A 22,547-nucleotide genomic window follows, 5' to 3' on the forward strand; every position below is an offset into this window, starting at 1 on the left:
AGAGGGAAATGTTGTTCTGGGCCATTTATTGCCGCCTATGTTTAAAGTTTCTAAAAAATTTACCCAAATGACCAGATCTTTCCCAGCTTGACTCTTCAGATTATTCTGTAAATCCAAAGTGTCAGGTTCCATGTGAATAAAATAGTAGAGTGTGATTGCCTCAAAGTCATATGGGTTGTTGCCATCACCAATCCACATATAATACAAATCCATCCACACCATTCAAAATAATTTTAAAGTCAAATTCCTGTTGTCCAACTTAAATAATGCATTTCAGGAGATAAATATGCAAGATTCCTGTATGAAGCGTTCTCCCTACTCCCCACCCCACCCCAAAAAACCACTGCTACCATTGAAGGCATGCATCTGGGGTTGGGGCTGGGGACTGCCCCATCTGAAAGAAGTGAAATAATAATTGTGTTGTTCTTTGATTGTCTAAATGCATGCTTCTATAGGAAATCAATTTATCATTGTGGAAGCAGGAAAAAAATCTTTTAATCTTGCCGAATAGTGCATTTCCCAGCTTGAAAAAAACTTCCCATAACATTTGTTTGGGTTAAAGATTGCATCAATAGCACATGGAATCAACTGGCAGGTAACAGGTTTTTAAATGTCACGGCCTCAAAAATGACCCAGATTAGGCTTGCCTGAACTCATTAGAATCAATGCGTTTGAAGCACAGCGAAATCAGTATAGGATTTTGGCTTCTGAATTTATTCCAAATGTTTGTGAATGGTTTCATAAAACAACTCTTCTGACTTCAACCAACTCTTTATTATAATAAAATAATATTTATTTATTATTTTATTTATTTTATTATTATTTTATTTATTACTTTATTATTTTATTATATTATCAGATAAAGGATATGCAAACAGACATTTTAACTCTATATATTGCTCAACAAGTCTCTTGCTAGCCACTGGTTAGTATATTGAATAGCTGGCATATCAGTCTGGAGTTCCATAGCTTGGTGCCCTCTATCATTGTAAACCTCCCTATGAACCTCAGATGAAAGATATTTAATAAACAAGGAGTGTAACAGTACTGGGTACTTGATAGCGGAGAGTGAATTGGCTTTGTAAATTACCTGGTTCTGGAAGACACTAGTGTCATGTTTCAGGGAACCAGGCAGAGGGCCTTCTCGGTAGGGCTGCCCTCCCTGTGGAGTGCCCTCCCATTAGGGCAAGGAGATAAATAACTATACAACTTTTAGAAGATAACTGAAGGGAGCCCTGTATTGGGAGGTTTTCAATGTTTGATGCTTTATTATGTTTTTATATGTGTTGGAAGCTGCCCAGAGTGGCTGGGGCAACCCAGCCAGATGGGTGGGATATAAATAAAATTATTATTATTATTATTATTAATTATTTATTTTATTTTATTTATTTTATTATTTTACAAGTTGTGCTTGGACAGGATAAAGCACTTCTAAATGCTGACATCTATCAGATACATTGTTAAGAGATCTAGATCTCTGTTCTAGCACTGTGATGAATAGCATGTTTATTTGCAAACTTTCTATCTTGCCCTTCATTGTAAACGATCGCAGGTGAGGTTGCAAAACTTAACAAATTGGCATAGTCCAGTCAATTAAAGTTGGAACAAAATGCACCGTATTGTTTTGTACAAGTGTGTTGTTTTTTGGGGGGAGAGTGGAATGGAGAACATTGAAGAACCCTGCAGCCACACAAGTAGTTTGATGAAGGAAGGATATCTGAGACATTCCACAGCTTTTCTGTAGGTGATATGTAAGAGTAGGGAGACAAAGCAGAAAACTGTAGAAACAAAGGGACAGGCTTCCCATGTCTCTGTAAGCAATAGATGTGTTATTTCCATTTCTCAGAAACAGAACAAATGTGCCTTCGTACATACTACCAATAATATGCAGTGTTCAGAAATGGCTACCCATGAGATTTAATGCAGCTGACCCTCAAGACTGGGTGTACTTTGTATATGGATTGAATATTAATTAGTAGCAATGTGAACATCAAGGGTATGTGCTCTGCATAGTGCTAATAAATCTGTCAGTACCCCTCATCAGAGCTATACAAGTGCATTAGAAGACTAATGACAGGACTCCACCATGCATGGCTGTTATCCCATTTGCTGATATTAAACAGAATGACGGGAGTACCTTTTGTAGGCCAGCCAGCTTGTAGGAGCAATATGCTTGCATCAGTGGCTCCCTCCCAATTTGGCTTGCACAGCAGGGGCTGTCATTCCATTCAAACAGCAGCTTCCCAAAACTTAATCTACAGCTGCTTCCAGCATTCAGCTTCCAGTACAGAGGCAGCTTCTAGTATAACCAAGGAAAACATCTTTTTGAAAAACTCCTGCTGATTCTTTGGAGGCCTGAGGTTTTCGTCTTGAAATAGAACAGGGATGAATGAAAAATTACATGCGACTTAATCTGTTCCTTCCAGGGTTGTTATATTTCTCAACCTTCATTGTTAACTTAGAGCCATAATGATATTTGTAGGATCCTATAATTGGAGGGAGTTGTGGCTACACATGCCCTTGTTGGTAATAGGAAGAGGATTCATATCTAAATCCTCAAGCTATTTTAGCCATTAAATCCTACAATAAGCTATTTCAGTGGGTAAGTGGTACTATTGAAAGTCAGTGTGGCGTGCTTGTTGGACAAGGACCAGGAGATCCAGGTTCATATAAGGAAAGCTTATTGGGTGATCTTGGACCAATCAATACCTCTCAGCCTAACATACCTTACAGAATTATTATGAAGATAAGACAGGATAGATTAATGTATGCACCCCTTTGCTCTTTGGTGGAGGAGTGGCATATAAATATAATACACAATAATTTTTTCTCTGTGTGTGCTCTGTAAAGGTGTTGTAAGGGAATAAACCTGTTTAAAGCTTCCTAGATTGGATGTGTTCAGTGGATATTTCTGTTCATTATTTGGAGTGGAGTTGGAAGCATTGTCCATTTTGCAGTATGTAGGTATGAGAGTATGGCATTCTTATTGAAGAAAGGTGTAAGGTTGAATACACACAGTTCAGTAGTCTCTGGTTTTTACATCTTTGTTAAAGGAAGTAGCAGAGAGAGTGACAAGATGCACAGAGGCAAGGGCTCCTGTCCCTTTAACAGTTGCTCAGAGAGAAAGAGAAATTAAATCAATGGAAGAAGGAACTTTGCAGTCAAGTTTTGTCTTGTAGGGGAAGCTGTTAAAATTTCCTCTTCCATATAGCAGTTAAAAGTATAGGAGCTCTGTCTTCCTTTGCATGTGGCTATAATAGGTAAATTCATTGAATTGCTAATACAGTTTGGGTTTTTCTTGCTGCATCTAAATTTACAAGCCCTGTTGAGATCAATGGGAGTTCTGCACTGGTAACTAAAGTGTTGCTGACTTAATCAATCTTAGAAGAAGTGGAAAATGGTGCTTCACATTCTCAATATATTAAAAGTACTAAAAGAGATGAACAAGGGGCCTTTCTGCCTGATGCTAATCCTGGCCAGGGCATTTAGCTGAGAAATAAAATAACTGATGTGAGTCAACATGGTTTAATTGAAAATGCTTTTGCCAAACATCCTGTTATTCCTTTGTGACGAGATTAACAGTCTGCTTGATAAAGGCATTTGTGATGTAATATTATACCCTCAATTAAAAGGAGGTATTATATAGAACACAATCAGGGTTCACATTGTATGGATTAAAATTATCTTTTGTACAGCTGTGAATAGAGATACCAGTTATAGCCAAGGTTAATTTCTTAGTTCAACATTGTTCTACTATCTACAGTTGTAATGACATTATAAAATGTTTGCTGAAAAAGTTTTTACTGTTAACCATATGACAGCTGCTGGAGAATAGCTCGTGAAATGGAGGGAGTGCAGGGGAGTTAAGCCTACCTGGTAAATTATCAATCGCAAGCAAATTAATACCATTTGAAGGAAGACGATAAATTTGATATCGCAAGGCATCCTGTGTCCATGAGGAAGCAAGTCTGCCCTGTCTTGTTGGCTCACCACTTGCTCATTTTGAGATGCTGCCATATTGCCAAAGGAGCCAAGGAGGTTGGTGAATGTGCGTGATGGTCCAAAAACCACAAAGGCTGTAAGTACTTGGCAGGAATAAAAATGAAGACAAGTGACATGACCAGATGAAGAATTAATATTTGTATTCAGTTAATATTTACACCCCACCTTTCTTCCATCATGGAACCCAAGGCAGCTTCCATGGGGTTCCCAAGGGCTCTCCCTAATGCACTGGAGGCTGGACCATTTGGGTGCATAGAGCATGACCTCACCAGTCTCAAGTCTGTCCTCAGCCGGCCCTCCTCAGCCAGTCTTCCTCCTCCTCCTCCTCCTCCTCCTCCTCCTCCTCCTCCTCCTCCTCCTCCTTCTTCTTCTTCTTCTTCTTCTTCTTCTTCTTCTTCTTTCATTTTGTTGCCTCTTTTATAGTTTTAAGAGGGGTGGGGATCTCCAAGCAGTTTACAACATCAAACACTCCAGAACAAAATATTAGAGAAGAACGTCAAATATAAAGTATACATTCAAAGCAACATGATTAACAGGAAACTAAAATATTAGCTTAAAGATTTCAAAATAAAACATTACAAGGTCAGCTATAGCATAAACATTTAATGCAGCAAAGTTAACGGCACTAACAAAAACTATTTTAAACATTTCAGATGAAAATATTGCTAAATTAAGTCCAATACTAAATGTGCATGTAAAACAGCATAAGTAGGAAAAGAATAAAATATTATATGTACAGAACATATAAGCTTGTGTTGCTGCCAGTCCTGCCAATGGCAGGGCATGGTGGGCAGTGGCTATGGAATCTCAGGCTCAATGGCCTGGGCCTGCATTCAAAGACAGCCAAGATAGTCTCTGGCATCTTCAGCACCCTCAGCTTTTGTAGTTGGAGTCAGTGAGGGCCCTGCTCTCCCATGCCAGGTGGAAAAAGGCCTGCACGCCAGGGAGCAGGGCTTCCAGGTCTCTCACTCAAAATGATGTCAACTTGGGTTTGAGAACAGGGCATTACCTAATACAGGGATGGGCCAGGTTTCCTCACTTAGTAGAAAGTAAATCTCATGTAATTTTGTTTATGGGACTGGTTCATGTATCTTGTGCCTAATCTGAATTTCCTGCAAAGCTTCTCCTGCTTGAGAGCATAATGGGATTTTGGTTTTGTGGGCCATGCCAATCCAAACAAATATGGTTAGCTCTAGTAATCTGAGCTTTGGTTTCCAAGATCTTGAGAACAAGGCCAGCTTTCGGCACTACCTCTCCACCCCCATAATATGATGATGATGATGATGATGATGATGATAGTTCTCAGCATCTGGCTAGGTTCTACTGCCACATAATAACTAGGTTTTTAACTCCACTGTTAGAGGGAAAATCCTTCTGAATGCCACTTGCTAGAAACTGCAGATGGGGAGAGAGCTCTTGGTCATTGTGAGAACAGATTGCTGGACTAGATGGGTCTTTGGACACATCCAGCAGACACTTCCTATGTTCTTTCATTCCTGGTGTCTGTGGTTACCTAACCATCATCTAAATAGTTTAGAGAAGAGGTTTGTGTGAGAGGGGGAGAGAGAGAATCTTTATAATGGATAAAAATGAGCAGGTTGGATCTGTGAACAGAAAGTGATTAGCTCTGTGTTTCCATTTTATCCAATCCCCCCATGTTTATAAATAGTGTTTTGCAAAACATCCTAATATGTATTCAGCTATTATTTAAGTTAATGGAGGGCTTGATTTTATGGTTTCTTCCTTCATATTGTTAGACAAGCTAATGGGATTTTATAAGCAAGTTCATAATGCAGTGTTCTATGTAGCCATCTCAGAATTGATTATCCATTAACTACTGATTAAAAAATACCCTTCAGACAAATTGGAAATAGAACGGACTTTTTATTTTGAGTCAGCAGCATCTGTCCATGACGATAAAAGCACAACAACTCAGAGCTTTCTTCTAAGTGTCAGACTGTCAGGCTAGAACGTGATCATATGGAGAGAGGCTGGAGTTGTGCCAACAGTACTTATGCTAGACGTCAACTACAAATATTCAGCCAAAGTGAACTGGGATGATCTTGAAGAACAGTAATAGCAGCTGCCTAAAGTAATTCTCCAGACTGGCGGTAATGAAATCATGATTTGCTGCTATTAAGTCTGGTAGTTGCTGTCTATTCCAAGAATTAATCCATGCTTTTAAAAGGCATATCACTTGAATCCCATACAAGAGCTGTGTAATGCATTTTTACTTTTTGTGGATGATCCATTTTTGGTGGATGGAAGTGAAGAAACAGATATTTCTTTTAATAAAATGCTAATAAGTGCAGTTAGTAACTAGCAGCAAAAGCAATATATTCATTCCCTTGCCCCCAGGGTTCTGTCTCTAGTATGAATTGCAAGATGCAGCTTAGGCAGTACCTGCCTAAAATGAATCCAGGTATTGAATTAATAATTTAATCAGTATCCCACAGAAATGAATGGGACTTAAGTTCGTAATGTGTAACTTAAATCTCATTGATTTCAGTGGAAACTAACTGAAACCTATTGGATGCAAACCACTGTGTGTATACAGTAACACGCACGCGCGCGCGCACACACACACACAGAGAGAGAGAGAGAGAGGGGGGGGGACTGGCTTCCAAACTTGAATGAACTGTGGAATGGTGAGCTGTTGACAAAATGTCAAACTGCAAACATGATTATAATTGCCATCCTTATTAAACTACATATTTTTAGGGCTGATGATGCCATTTTGTCCTCTAATATATGATCATTATCCAAACAGCTTGTTTTCCAATGTACGTGTGCCCTGCATGTCAAAAGTGTGCGCAAATGTCATTGTGCCCTTGTGAGCGTAATTATTGTATAATTTTTTTTACTCTGCGGGCATGAAAAGCAATTCGGCCTACACCACATAAAGCAAGTTGTAACTACTATTATGTGCTGGTTAACTGAATTAGATAAGCAATATGGGCTGACATCATAGTACTTTTCCCATCAAATAAAAAGCTTACAAATTAAAATATTGACTGCTTTAAAATATAGCTGCATTCACATTCATTTCTTTTTAACTCAGGGCTACTGATGATAGCTTTTCAGGCACACTATGATTTTATTATTATGTTGCCAAACTTACGTTAGTTCACGATTTTAAAACTTCAATACATTTCTTTCTTTCTTTCTTTCTTTCTTTCTTTCTTTCTTTCTTTCTTTCTTTCTTTCTTTCTTTCTTTCTTTCCCAAGTCTGCCATTTTACTGCATCACCCCTTTGTTTTGGGCTGTATACTATGGTGATGAATTATTTCCCCCATACTATTGTGACTTAATCAATCTCTGATCCCTCTCTGATCCCTCCCTTTACAAGGCGCTCTGTTAACAGGCTTGTAAATCCTATCTCATCCACCTTTTCACCTGAGAAGATCTTTAGCTACTTTAATTTACTGACTAATAATGGCAAATGGCGGGGCTGCAAGAGCGTAAACTGCACATGAATCAGCAATGTGAAGCTGTTCTGAAATGGATGGGGTGTAGTTCCTTACCTAGGGAACATAGGAAGGAGAACTAATGATGACTGGGCACAAATTAGGATTCAGGAGCAGCTGTTGCTTAACAACCATTTTAAATGGTTCCTGTGGAGGGTAGGGCTACTCTGTCTTTTAGTGGTTGTATACAGCAGGTACTTTCTGGAGGTACAGTTTATCATGCAGGTATGAGAGAAGCCTCAAGTACTGGAAAGTCCTACAGGGATCTCATCCTGATGTTTTCCCAGTGGGATTACTGCAATGCATTACACATGGGGCTATCCTCGAAGATGTCTTGGACGCTTCTACAAGTACAGTGGTACCTCGGGTTACATACGCTTCAGGTTACATACGCTTCAGGTTACATACGCTTCAGGTTACACACTCCGCTAACCCAGAAATAGTGCTTCAGGTTAAGAACTTTGCTTCAGGATGAGAACAGAAATTGGGCTCTGGCGGCGCAGCAGCAGCAGGAGGCCCCATTAGCTAAAGTGGTGCTTCAGGTTAAGAACAGTTTCAGGTTAAGAACGGACCTCCGGAACGAATTAAGTACTTAACCCGAGGTACCACTGTATAGAGTATGACTGTCAGTGCCTCATTCATTGGAACTTGTGCTTGGATTATTTCAGAGGGGAGGGAGTTCCACAAGTTGAGCACCACTACAGAAAAAACCTTCCCTGGGATGGTGCAAAATGCACCTCAGCCAGCAGCGGCAAAATCACTCTCAAGAAATGGGCAGGTCTGTGTCAAAGCAGGTGTTCCTTTGCACGTGCACACCCCAAATTGTTTAGACCTTTCGATGCCAACATTGTGGGTGCCTGCCCCAAAGTCCTGCTCGTAATGCCCTACTGCCGTTGACCTCAGGCTGAGAAACCCTAAGGATTTGTGAAGCATGGCATTCAAACACTGTGTGAATACATTTCAATTCACTGTCAAATAACCCAAACAAGACTGCTTTGGGGCGATTGTTCGAAACCTAGGGCATCTAACAGAAGGCCCTCTCTGTGCAATGCTTCCTCATTTTTTTTAATTGTTTTGATCACAACCCATAATGTTGCTTCTTCAGTGATGGGTGTGGGGTTTGTGATCATGCCTTTTAATCTTCTCATGCTTAAATGCACAAGGATTTATGTTAGCACTTCAGGTGGAGAAAGAAGGATTCTTGTATCACTGGGTATTTGTGCTTCCCTGCAGTACAGATCAAACTGAGGGTTTAGAGACTGTTGGTTTAATGTTACAAAGACACAGTTTCTCACTAGAAATGGCTCATTTGTCAGCAGGTTAAATTCCAGAGGGCTTTGCTTCATGTTTTGTTTTACTTTTTAGAAATGAATCTCACGTGAGCATTTACCATTTCTGACAGCTGCTGAATGCTCCCTTCTGTGGATTTTCCCGGCATAAAAGAATCATTTGTTGTTGTTTCAAGTATCTCTTGTGGTCAGGGACATTTCTGCTACTCCTCTGCTCATGCTTACTGTTTGCATTCTTCCCCTTGCATTATCCCTAAATGAATGAATACCTACTGCTTCTAACCTCTACCTAATGCCTCTAGCCGTCTACATTTGTTAAGTGTTTGATGGTTTGTTTGCCAGACACTCATATTTGCCATTTATAGCTTTAACAAAAGATAGAGAATGGTGTTACTCCTCATCGTGATGATGCTATATTTCCTAATTTTCTGACAATAAAAAGATATCAAAGCAAAAGGAAAACCCCGCGATTGATGCAAAGATATTGATGGTACTCAAAGATGCTTAGAGATTAATGAGTTATTATGCCTCGTGGCTCTGGCAGGGGCCTTTCTCTTGCTTGTTTGCCGAGACACAAACGATTGAATAGGGGACCTTGTGTGTGCTATGTTTCTCTCCACAAAGGTGGTGCTGGTAGCCTGTTCCCCCCCCCCTTACTGAGCTTTTATGTGCAGTGCTCTCTCTCTCTCTCTTATACACAAGACTACTGGAAGAATTCATCCAGTGTTTTCAAGTGGGTTGCTGGCAGCTTGCCATTGTCACTTGACTCTATTTCTCCTTTCCATCTGAATAAGGTATGGTGGTTTTACCTTTGAATGGGTGTTTCGGATCAGTTTCGGCTGAAACTTAATCCAGACGAGAAGGAATTTTTCATGATGGGTGGTCTTAAAGTACAGGAGCCTCCCCATTTACGTGGGGGTTACATTCCCAGGTACCACGAGTATACATGAATTGCGTATAGTGGGAAGCACCATCTTAAAAGCCTGTAAACGCCTTCTAAACCTTTGGAAACTGTTGAAACCGCCATTCCCGAACACCAACTCTCTACAGGCCTTAAAGGTCAGTGCAAAGGCTCGTGAGATTGCAGTTGCCATTTCCCCACCCTTTTCTGTCCGTTTTTGCATCTTTTTGCAGTTTAAATCAATTGTACTTAATTACCTGTATTTCCCGGTGCCGTGTGTATACATGGTTGTGCATCAGTCGAACATGCGTGGGTGTGGGTGTGCATGATGTCACACGCACCAGGCATAACCTGGGGACCAAGTCGGCTCTCCTGATAGCAGCTATTTTATGATTGGCATCCCCAGGACTCCCTCAAAGTTAAAATGTGCCCACTATCTCAAAAATGTTGGCGACTTTTGCATTAGGGCATTTAAGGTACTGTGCTATCAACTTCAGCCTTCCCACTCCACCACTTTCTGATCTCTTACTGACAAGTCAGGGTGACAATGCCTGCCATTACCTCTGGCCCCATTTATGGTTGGTCTCCGTGCATTCCACCCCACCAGTCTCGATGTGCACCAATACACCACTGAAATGTAGTATGATAAACTCTAGGTTCTCATAATCTCTGAAATAATAACACAAAAAGTCTGACTAGCTAGAGGGCAAAGCAAACAAGACACTTCCTATTGTGAATGGAGAGATTTCATTATGTATATAAACTGAAAAGACCGAGACAGACGAGTTGCATCAAAATATCTGAGTTTGTGGAAGACTTGGGGGGGGGGAGCCTTTTCTTGAATAAAAAACAAGTCATCTGCATTTAAATATGTATTTCTAATGCATTTTATCTCAAAGTGCACATGCCTAAACTTCTGCATTAAAAGCACGTTTTGAGATAAAATATTTTGTAACTGTTTTGAGCCTGAGGACTATGTAAAGCATTTTGGAAATGCAAGAGCTGGTGGATAGCTGTGTCCTGATCCACAGATTAAGATGGGGAATGTGGATCAGTCTAGTTCATATCACAGTTTGCAAAGACAGAATCCCTCAAACATCCATACTGGGAGCAAGGGCTCCCTCGGACATACTGGGCCCAGGTTAAATAGTGCTTTAAGCAAGAAGAACCATCATCTTGAAAACAGCACTGAAAGCAACTGGAGGCATTCCTGCAATACTGATGTTATATACTCTTTGTGACTATTGCTTATTGCTATCAGCAGTCTGGCTGTTACATTCTGGGCAAACTGTTTACAAATCGCCCTCATGAGAAGCCTCACGTGCAGTAGCACATGACATCAATCCAGCGGTGCAGATGTACAGTATTTTTTCCCAATAGCAGGCTATATAACCAGGAAACCTATTATTTGAATGCTGTAAGCACCCTGGTGGTTTGCTCCATTAGTTGTTTACTTGAAATGAAGGAACAAACTTGTTGACACAGAGGCAACGTGTGTTTGAACATTGTCGTTCAAAAAATGTGTGTTCCCCCATTGGGTAACCATGCAAATACACATCCTGGAGCATGGATGCAGATTTTTGTGCAGACTTTCTTTCTTTCTTTCTTTCTTTCTTTCTTTCTTTCTTTCTTTCTTTCTTTCTTTCCTTCCTTCCTTCCTTCCTTCCTTCCTTCCTTCCTTCCTTCCTTCCTTCCTTCCTTCCTTCCTTCTCTCTTTCTTTCTCTCTTTCTCTTTTTCTTTCTTTCGAATAGAAAGGACATAATAACCAAACACATGCATAAGTGATGCAGACCAGAAACTACAGTTCGCAGGATTTTGGGGGGTGGCCTTGGTGAAATCTACTTTAAAGGTAATGGTGTGTACACAGCCAATGTGTGCAGGGTGTGTTTACTTCCCTCTTGCTACACCTCAATGCTTCTGAATATACAGAGACTACAAAGGCACCATGGCTCTCCAGTAATTTCTTCCTACGAGAAAACTGTTCCTGGATGTTTCTATTACTTGAAAATGAGAGGCTGTATTTATATTGTGAAGAAACCAAGGGAAAGCATGCAGACTGGTGATTGACAGGAGTTTTTAGATTAGGGCAGGATGCAGACTTGGGAGCTGAAGGCCTATATGTCTTTGTGAATCACTTCAATGCCAGCCCATAATTATGGCTTTTTGAAGCCACTGTTTCCTTTGGTTTTTAATAAATGTAAGCACATTCTTGTTCACTCTCTGCAGCTATTTCTGGTAATGGATCATGGATTTATGGAGAAAAACTGCTCATTATAGCCTTTTAAGGGATCTAATTAATTGCTAATTACCAAGCACTATTTAGTGGGAAGATCTGGAGCTTTCTACTCTGTTTAAACTATGGAAGTGGAAATTTGGTGGCGCAATGAGGCATCATAGATTAGTTTGCTGCTGTGTTTAACAGCGAATGTCAAGAGGCACTGAGAACCCATCAGAATAAATTCTATATGTTTGTTATAGTTTCTTTTAAAAACAGAATAGAAAAGATTAGGGTTTTTTGTGGGGGGGGGGTGGAGAAGGAATAAGTTGAACATACATATGCATTGTGCATTTTGGCTTCAGTGTTATCAGCCTGTCCAAGTGTCAGGAGTTGGAGTCCATGATATGATGTCTGTCTGACGTGGACACACACAACCAGATTTTGGTTATTTTTATACTATAAATCCTTCTTTGACGAGTCTTATTTTTATGTTCACTATGGCCTTGTTTATATTGGGGTGGGGAATGATGTGTAGGAGTTGCTTCCTTTGTGATTATGTTGTACTCCCACTGAGAGGAGAAATGTGAGAAAGTGAGCATCTGTAAGGGGGCTAGACATGTGGATATGATGACTTGTGCAGTCACAGCAACCCTTCTCTACAAATTACTGTGGCTGCTCATATACGTTGTTTACATGTGTGCTAATTATAATCACAAATCTTGCCTCTGAAACAAAAAGAGAGAGGACAAAGGAGGCCTCTCAGGCAAAGCCAACCGTGAAATAAAAAAGTTAATAATAGAATAATAGAGTGGCAGAGTTGGAAGGGACCCTCAGGAGCATCTAGTCCAAACCCCTGCAATGCGGGAACATGTGGCCCTCTCATTGACTGAACCTGCAATCTTGGCATATCATCACCAAGTTCTAACCAACAGAGCTATCCATAGTATAGAACAGTTTGGTTGACTTCCACAGTCTTCAATAAGCAGAAATGCAGATTCACACACTATGTAACTGCTGTGGTACATATTCAGTAGGAGATGTTCAGTAGGGAGGTGATTAATGCCTCCTTGAATGAGGCGGTGGAAAAACCACTCCTCAAGAAAACCTGGATTTGGAAATTTCAAATAACTAGTGGCTGGTTGCCAATGTCTTCTTGTTGGGCAAAGTTTTTGAGTGGGTGGCTGCAGATCAGGCTCTGTTGAAGGAAACTGATTTTCTGGATCCATTTCAGTCTGGGTTTTGGCCCAGATGTTGCTCTGTCAGGAGAGAGACAGAGGAAATGTGTCCCTAATAATTCTCCTCAACCTCTTGGTGGCTTTCAATACCATTGACCATGGTATCCTTCTGGGAGGGCTGTCCGAGTTGGGAGTGGGCGGCCCCACTTTGCATTGGTTCCTTTACCACTTGGATGGTCATTTGCAGAGGGTGATGCTCTGGTTGTCAATTAGTTGCCCGGCCCAATTCAAAGTGCTATTTTTTTACCTGTAAAGCCTTAAAACACTATCTCATGATGGTCTCTATATTAAATCTATCTCATGATGGTCTGTTAGTGGTTAAACAATCCAATGCTTGGTGAATTTTGCTTCACAATGGTGGAAAGAGCTGACACTGAAGGATTAGAAAGCGAGGTCTTAATGATGCAGCAATTTTAGCTATTCATTTTATTTGTTATTCCTGTTTAAAAATTGTTTTCTTAAACCTTTCAGAAATGAGTTTTACATTGTGACTATATCATTTCTTTATAAATTTTGTTCTAATTCATTCAACGCATTTAAAAAACTTTTTTATGTATAAATTGATATTAATTCTGCATGTGCCTCTAGGCCATTTTTACTTTTCAAATGAGTTTTTGTATATATTTCCCATTTTCCTGCTTATAATTGAAGATGCTAGAAGGTATATATGAAGAAGCTGAGAGAAAATTTGATTAATATATGTTAGCCTTTAAGAGAGGATAATTTTCTTTTTGTATGCAGAAGTACTAAATGCAACTTCTGTTCATGGTAGAATAATAAGTAAATGTACCTTTCATCACTTCTATGTTTGCCTGCATTTCTTTTATTTTTAGTGTTTAACTCACCTCAAATATCTCTAATGCTAAAAAACAGCAAATCACAATCAAAGTTGTGGGAGGCAAGGGTTTCTTACCTTCTCAATTTGATGCCATCCTGTTCTGACATACTGACAGTGGAAAACTATCTGTGTCTAATCAGAAGTAAATCCCTTTGAGTCCATTGGTGCTTACTCCCAGGCAACTCAGTATAGGATTGCATCTTGAGGTTATGCAAATTATTTCCTTCAGAATCTCTGTATATCGGATCTTTTGATCAATCTGTTATCAGAAACTTATACAGTTCAAATACTTGAACATCTAGAAAATGTGCTGTCATGATATACCTACAATGGAGACTTCAGCTGGTTTAACAAAGCCCCGAAGACCCTAGGAACTGTGTGTATGTATGTGTGGCTATCACATTAATCAGACAAAATTTCCCAGCATTCTTTAAGAGAAGCCATGAAAGCTGTGGTATAGATGTTCTTTGGCTGAGGACCACTTTCCAACCAAAGTATGCACACATTTTCTGCCTGGTAGGCAGAGTTTTTCTGAAATTTTGGCATAAGTGAAATCTGAAAAGAATCTGGGCAAAACTTGAGGAAGGCTAAAGAGTTTTGATATGTGTTTTGTGGAAGACAGCCACGTGTCACTTGGGGAAAAGAATTTGATAGTTTGTGTCTTCTGACGTAATGCAGGCGTTGGCTACTTAAATGGTTTTAATGGGTCTGTACAGCTCTTTGGCATGGGCGTTAATGCATATCTGTATCAAGGTTTATCTTCTGTTAGGGGTGGGGAGCCTTTTTCAGCTCAAGGGCCAGATAGAGAAGTCAGAAGGGGCATATTTGACCCCTAGGCCTCATATTTCCTACCCTGACCCTCCTGGGTCAAAGGAAGAGAGTCAAAGAGGTCCAAAAGCTGGGTAGTGTTTAAGAAGACAATGCACAGATAATTTATTATGCCGGAATGTAAGAGAGTCTTCAACCATTTTCTATATTTCTGATGGGTTTACTTTTGGGCTTTGTATGCTAACATATGGCAGTTTTATATCTAACCTGGTGGAAATATTACCTAGGTGGGTGTATTGCATGAATATAGGTTTAATCAATCCACTGGGCTCACTCTGCATCGAATTGAAAACTAATCCTCAGTGATGACAAAAACAAAACAATACCTCTTTCCCTTTTGCTTTCACATTTTGTCCTGGATCCCTCTCAATTTGCGCTCATGACTATTCTGCATTTCTTCCCTCTTCCTTATTAGTAAGTGTGACCAGGCCTCCATGAAAGAGCTGCCAAGAGATAATTGTTCAGCAAAGATGGATGACCTGCCTACTTCAGTAGATGCACATCAGGGGGAAACTTGGACAGACTTGAATAAAAGCTGAGTCAAAGCCAGCAGAATTCCAGTCTCAGCTCTTAAAATACTGTATTTTAAATGTGGGCTGAAATAAACAGATAGTGGTTTTATAGAATCATAGAGCTTGAAGGGACCATGAGGGTCATCTAGTCCAACCCCCTGCAATGCAGGAGACTTTTGCTCAAGGTGGGGCTTGAACCTACAACCCTGAAATTAAGAGTTTCATGCTCTGCCAACTGAGCTATGTCTTAATATTTATTGCAAAACTGGTAGAAACAGGATCTATAAATTGCAAGGTTCAGACACAACCCCCACCACACCCCATTCTACAGGTGTGTGTGTTTAAAAATAAATAGGTATATAGGGTTTTTTTAAAAAGAAGCTTTCCCCACAAATTGTGAAAACCCTGCAGAAGACAGCGCTGAAATGCAAGAAGCCTGGATTGGGTGTGTCTTGCTGGGCATAATTCCTTGCTTGCAGCTGTTTGTTCTAGTCTGTAGTTGCATTGTGTTTCCCCATTTTCTGTTAGTGAAGGATGGTGAATTTGAGAAACGGGGGGTTCTAAAGAGACAGAAATCATTTTACACGTCAAGCCAGTTATTCCCTTCATAGATGCAAACTTTAACAAATTCTTTAAGATTTCCTTTCCTTTCCTTTTTTTAGGTCATTGGGGACGATGTATAGGTGATTGTGGTTCGGGCGGTGTTCAGAGCCGAGTAGTCTGGTGTGTTCATTCTGAAGGGTGGACAACCCATCATTCAAATTGTGAACAAAGTGACAGACCTGAAAGCCAGAGGAGCTGTTTTAAAATATGTGACTGGCATCTTGAACTCTTTGAGTGGGAAGTTTCAGAATGGCACCTGTGTGTTCTTGTTCCTTTTGCCCTTGGTGAAGTCAGACCAAGAACTTCAGCATGTGTAACAGCCCAGCATGGATTACAACACAGAAAGGTACAATGTATACAGAAGTTGAACAGAACAGTAGTTGCGAATGAGATATGTGAATATTTTACCCCTCAGCCACCTATGGAACAAGCTTGCCTAATACCTTGCCCACGGGATTGTGTAGTGTCTGAGTTTTCCTCCTGGTCTATATGTGGCAGACACTGTGGAAAGAGTTTACAACACAGGACCCGTTCTGTTATTGCGCCGCCACTCTATGGCGGAGCCAAATGCCCAAATCTAACTGAATCGAGGGTTTGCGATGTTTGGATGTCTTGTCCTCATGGTGAAGAGGAATATACGTACAGTCTTAAAGTTGGACCCTGGAGTAAGTGTCGGATGCCTCATCTTAAGGAAATGAATATGATTGGGAGAACTATGCTGGATTTTGGTTCCGAATCAACAGAACGAAGCACCTTCAAACTTCAAGTGGTGGAGAATTTTCAGAATTTTCATAGATCTAGGTCACACTACAGTTCCAAGCCTTGGGATATAGAAATTGGTTACCAAACAAGGCAGGTGAGATGTACGAGAAGCGATGGGAAGAATGCTATGCTGAGGTAAGAGATCAGCTTCATTCCTAAGAGATGTATGCTTTAAAGACTACTAAAAATATCTACTTCTCTAGTTTTGAATGTGCATTTTGCCATGTACAGTGTTTTGGTTTCATTTACATGTAGTCTCATTTAGCACTAAAGTTTCATATGTTGAAGAGACACTTTTGGTAGTGGTGTATGCATATAAACTACAATTTAAATGAGGTTTTGTTTTGATGATTTTCAACAGCATTCAAGTTTTCTTCCATCAAAGGGAGCGGATAGTTGTTTGTTTCCAGAGCTTCCATGACTATTGAGAGCCAGTGCAGACATATGTAAGTCATCCAAAGCCTGGAAGAAACACCTTTGTGGATGAAATAATTGCAGCCCAGCATAGGAGCCAACTCCTAGAGGCTGAGGGGTCTTCACCACCTCCAATAAAATATTTGAGAGGGCCTGCCATTCATATGGTGTGCATACATCACGTCATGTGATCGACTGTACAGGGCAGGGCTTATCTACCCCCCCCCCCATATTTCATTCAAGTTGGCACATCTTAAACTTTGTTAATGGCTCTCACTTTCAGTGACAATTCACAGGCTCAGAATAGCTGGAACACATGCTGTTGTACTCATACATACCGCTGGGAATAAACTGCTGCATTCAGAGATGTGCTGTGTTCAGCACTCTTCCTTTCATGCAACTGAATCTCTGGTCAGGCCAATCCATGAGAATAATTTGTAGTTTGCTGAGCTAGCAACAATATTATTCTTGTTCATTACTGTACTTCCATTATACAGGCCACATTAATCCTTCTATCATGGTGAGTGAGGTGGAGCAACACTGCAGAGTATGCCTCAACAGGAAATCCTGAGGAAGAAAAAACTGTTCTTCTGGAACAGTTAAATGTAAAATATATTAGCACTGATATTTGGCTTAAGTTGGTGATATGAAAAACATTAAATGTTTTTGAAGTAATTGTGCTCATAAGTTTCTCAGGCTGTTCCCAGTGTTTTCTCAGAATCTGTAGTTCTCAATGGGTTGGTCATTGCATGTGAGGTGCATGTATTTTATTAATGTTGCTGAACATCATGTACAACCACTGAAATAGCCTTTTAAGGACCTGCTGTTTATTATGCTATGTCTTTTAAAGGGGTGTTGGTTAGGCGAAAAGTTGATCTTTTTTATTGGTTAGAGAAAGAATACTTGGGTTCAAAGATATAGCTTGTCTTAATCTTTTTTGCACCAGCTGCACCAAGAGTTTCGGTAGTTGGCTTCAATAGATACCAGTTAAACTTGCAACATGGTTCACAGATGGAAAAGAAAACTGTTAAAATAGCTTCACCAGTTTACATTTTTTTAAAATTGGCAGCACCATTTTCCTTTACCACATTGGGAATAGGAATGTGGAAAGTTGTTTCTGTGGATGAGATATGGATGGTAGTAGTGTCATTTTTCTACTGGGGATTGGCATTCCCAGTGCAGTCCCTGGTGGAAAAAGACACTCCACTTGGGTTCTGTCCATGCCCATCCCTGATTCTGCCTCCTTTGCGTGATCCAGGGTCAGTTACCAGGCCTTGAAGCAATGGAATGGGAGGTAGCAGCAGTGGTGAGATTTGCTATACTGAGCTCAGCTGGGACCTGTCCATCCCATTTGCCTTGATACTAAGCTGCAAGCACTCAAACAGGGGCAATCACTTTTGTGGTCACCTCTGTTGGCATGTTCATGCCACCTAGTAATAGCGCCCCTCCTAATAATGTATCCAAATAAAATACCTGAAAGATCCTATTCAGATATTCACATGGACCAAATATCAATTAAATTAGTTTTGCATCTGCAAAGCAGAAACAACCCTTTAGTACCTTTGCAATTTTATGCTACATTTAGTGTAATTAACCTCACATTATGGGTAATTAAACACTGTGATCCTGTTTTAAAAATGTAGCGTCGTGAGACATTATGAAGAAAGGGGGCGTTTCAGCTTATCTTTCATTTCATGAAATTTATGATTTAGATATTTATTTACTTGGGGAATAAACACATTAATGGAGGTGTCTTCTATATGGCATTTGCATGCAGCTTTTGCCTAGGTTGTTTAAAGTTTGCAAGCAGTGCCTTGGCTTTGCCATGCAAACAGTTGCAAGTAGCATCCCTGAAGTTGAGAGTGGAAGGGGAATGCTAGCACCCTTACAAGCTAGATGTGGACTTACATAATTTTAAATAAACATGAATTTTAACCAGCCATGGAGTTGTTGCTTTTGCCATGGCCCTGGAATTTCTTGGGTTTCTCTTTTCCCAATGGAGGCTTGGTAAAATGTAATTTGCAGATCTGGCTATTACGGAATGCTCATAGTCTTCCTGCTTCTGTTTAATCACAGACCAGGTATAAGAGAGTATGCTTCAGGGTTGTTGTGGTATTGTTAACAAAATACTTTCTTATCACAGCCTTTGTGTGCAAGAAACCATCCCTTTGACCTTTCAGTCCTGTGTTATGCCTAAAGACTGTGAAACATCAGATTGGTCTTCATGGAGCTCCTGTTCAAAGACTTGTCACTCAGGGGATCTCTCACCAGGATACCGAATTAGAACTCGGAGTATAAAGCATGTTGCTGTAGGAGCCGGCCGAGAATGTCCTGAAACAGAAGAAAGGGAAGCCTGCAATGTTGGAGGAGGTGATCGTGCTCATCCATGTCCAAGGTAGATTTAATAATAATAATAATAATAATAATAATAATAATAATAATAATAATAATAATAATAATAATATATTTATACCCCAGCCATCTGGCTGGGTTTCCCCAGACACTCTGGGCAGCTTCCAACGAAATATTAAAATACAGTGGTCTGTTAAACATCCTTGCCTTCCTTTTTCCTTTATTCAAAGAGAGTCTGAACCTCAAATACATTGGATGGTTTAGTAATTTTTGTTCATCTGGTATCACTTGCTTGGTCTGTGGCCCAGTGGGGGTATGCCTCAGTGCAGATTTGTCTGTACATCTGTGTGTATGTCTGTACATGTGCATGCATGTGTACTCTCTCTGACTCCCTCTGTGGCATCTTTTAAAGAGAACCCCATTTTTACTCTCTCCATTCCCTCTGTCAGCACCGAAAGCAAGAGTGACTTGAAATACAGCCACATAAATTGCTTGTCTTAGACCGTCTTAGATGGTCCTGGGTGGGACTGCCAGCCCACAGAACTAAATCATCAGGTGTATGACAGGTCAAGGTGGGTTTTGGATGAAAGATGCTTTGCTGATTGGTCAGCTGATTGGCGGTGCCTGCAAAGCGTCTTGCACAGTGCTTGCCAATAACCAACTATTAGTTGCTTGTCAATGCTAGGAGAGCACTGAGCAAGCTGTTCAGGCAAAAACAGGTCACCTGACATCATTGCTCCTGTGTTATAGGGACAGGAAGTCAACAGCTTTTGGTAAGCTGCTCTCTGCTGTCTGCCTCTTTTATTCCTATTCCTGTTCCCAGCCAGCATCAGTCGTGACAGCCCTATTGGTGATACAGAAGGTGGGCAGAAGGGACAGAGGCATCAAAGGGGAGGTTGTGGCCATGTAAAACCCAGCTCCAGATCTGCAGGGTACCTGGTGGGAAGTTGACCAGTAACTTAATTTTCCATGCGTACAGGAAGGTGTGTGCAGTCTTGACTTACTGCATTGCCTTCTTGTTATGACGAACTATGGTTTGTTGCTATGTCTGAAAGTGTCCCCAGGGAAATGTGAAGTTTGTCAAGATGAAAAGTTTCACATTAGGATTTGAATGTAATTGAAGGTTTGTGTAGTAGGCTAGAAATCTAACTACTCATTTGCAGAAAGTGGGAGAACAGAAAGGGGTATTTAATTGAAACCTGCTATGCAGTTTGACAAGATTAACCAACCAACCAACCAAACAAACAAACAAACAGCAATCACATATAGCGGCTGGTCATGTAGCAGGGTGGTTCAGCTGCACTATTTTCAGACAGTAATGTTAGATTTATGGGTTTGGAAGCCATGCAGATTCATGTTTACAGAATGGAAGCTGCTACAGCAGCATGCTGGGCATCTATGCTTTGCAAAGGTGTATAAGGAAGACAATGTGGTCATTTTCTGAGCCACCCAGCCAAGTGCAGAGAGGAGCATGCTCAAAATGATTTCTATACTTCCACCCCCACCTCACCCCACCCTGCAGTTTCTAATATGCACAACTGTGCATATACTGTACTGTATGCAGGCAAGGGGTTGGATCCTTTGCAGACAAGTTTGTAGCTGATAGTCATAGAAGTGACTTCTGCTCTTATCATAATTAGTGGTTGCCATATTTCAAAAACTGAAATTTTGGACACATTAAGTTTCGTTTTGGTTTTCTTTGGACAAAGTTGTTGGGCTTTTCTTAGTTTTGCAAGACATCTGGATTTTCCTAAACATTTCGGCAGTTTCCGCCCAGACATTGTTTCACACTGCCCTGTTCTGGCTATGTATGGCTTACCCTATCATAGATATATTTCCTTAGGATTGGTCATATCATTGTTGAGCTTGGTGCTCATATTTAGTTCATTTCTTTAATATCTATCTGGTGATTTAGCTTCAAGAGTCTTCATTCTATCATAATGGTAGAAGTTTTTCTTGAGTGGTTGTAGTTTCAAGTGCCTTTTTAAAGTTTCATATACTTAGATTATTGTTGTATTGAAAAGAGCCCTGAATTTCGCTATCTGCTCCTGGCTCTTCTGAAGCAGGTGGTGTAATACTTACGAAATCTTTCTGAGGGGGGGGAAACAGTGCAGAGGTCGTGAGTGTGGTGTGCACTATACAATTGTGTTACTTTAAAATCAGCAACCTGCTCATCATCCATGTATGTCTTGCTATCAGTAGAAGAGAGAGGGCACTTACATTTGTTGCTTGATTAGATCTTGGGGGGGGGGGGAGAGCTCTTGTATGCTGATTTTTACTTTTCCATACCCAATTCATGTCAATCAGTAAGACAAAAGGGTAGATTGCATGACTGATTTTGTTCTCTGTGCACAATGCGTTGTTACGCATGACAGTCATGTGACTGAAATATACCAGCTGCCAGCTAAGGAGTGAGGAAAGAGATTTGTATCTGCAGCATCTTCCTACAATTTTTATCAGTAGCAGGAGACATAAAATATGAGGCATGAACAATGGTCCAAGTATTTTGTTGTGTCTGATGTGTTGTATGGGTGGCCACTTGCACATCACCCCAAAGATGAAACGCATCACTAAAAAAGAAGGGTACAGATTTGCATAAACGTGCGTATGTGTAGATGCCACTTTATAAATAATTATGATAAATAGAAATGCACTGGAGTAAGCAAGACTGTGGTTAGGTGCCAAGTCTGCTGTTCAAGTGCTAACCAGCTCTCCCTTCTTATGCTACTTAGTCTTTAAAAAGAACCCAGTCAGATGAGCAGAGAATAATCATGATCATCATCAGACTTGGGCCAGACAGCACTTCAGCTAGAGGATGACTTCAGAAGACTATCCTCTGTATGACACAGAACCACTCTATATGACATTCCAACCTCATAGCTATGTTTTTTTTCCTGGCATTTCTTTCCTTTCCGGTTGAGGGGCATGGAGAGATTGAAACAGATCTACATCAATATTCCACACCTGTGGGCTAACTAGAAAGTGCTTCTCTGCTTACTTTTGTCATATACACACTGGTCCCGCTATCCACCCACTTGTTATGTGAAAATTCAGTTAACCAAACATAAAGAATCATGCCCAGACTTCCTTCCTTGTTTGTGCTTTGCTGGTCAGCACCAGCAGTG

General features: G+C 40.5%; 1 protein-coding gene across 6 annotated transcripts in view; it reads left to right on the forward strand.

The window, feature by feature from the left end:
• THSD7B (thrombospondin type 1 domain containing 7B) overlaps positions 1–22,547 on the forward strand; it is a 628,355-nt gene that overhangs the window by 386,301 nt on the left and 219,507 nt on the right. For all 6 annotated transcript variants that reach the window (XM_081199464.1, XM_081199466.1, XM_081199465.1 and 3 more), the window contains 2 exons: positions 15,954–16,791; positions 19,214–19,465. In XM_081199464.1, coding sequence (XP_081055590.1) covers positions 15,954–16,791; positions 19,214–19,465 — 1,090 coding nt within the window. The remainder of the gene's footprint in view (positions 1–15,953; positions 16,792–19,213; positions 19,466–22,547) is intronic.

Source organism: Podarcis bocagei, assembly GCF_964188305.1.
Source record: "Podarcis bocagei genome assembly, chromosome: 1".
NCBI classification, from domain to species: Eukaryota; Metazoa; Chordata; class Lepidosauria; order Squamata; family Lacertidae; genus Podarcis; species Podarcis bocagei.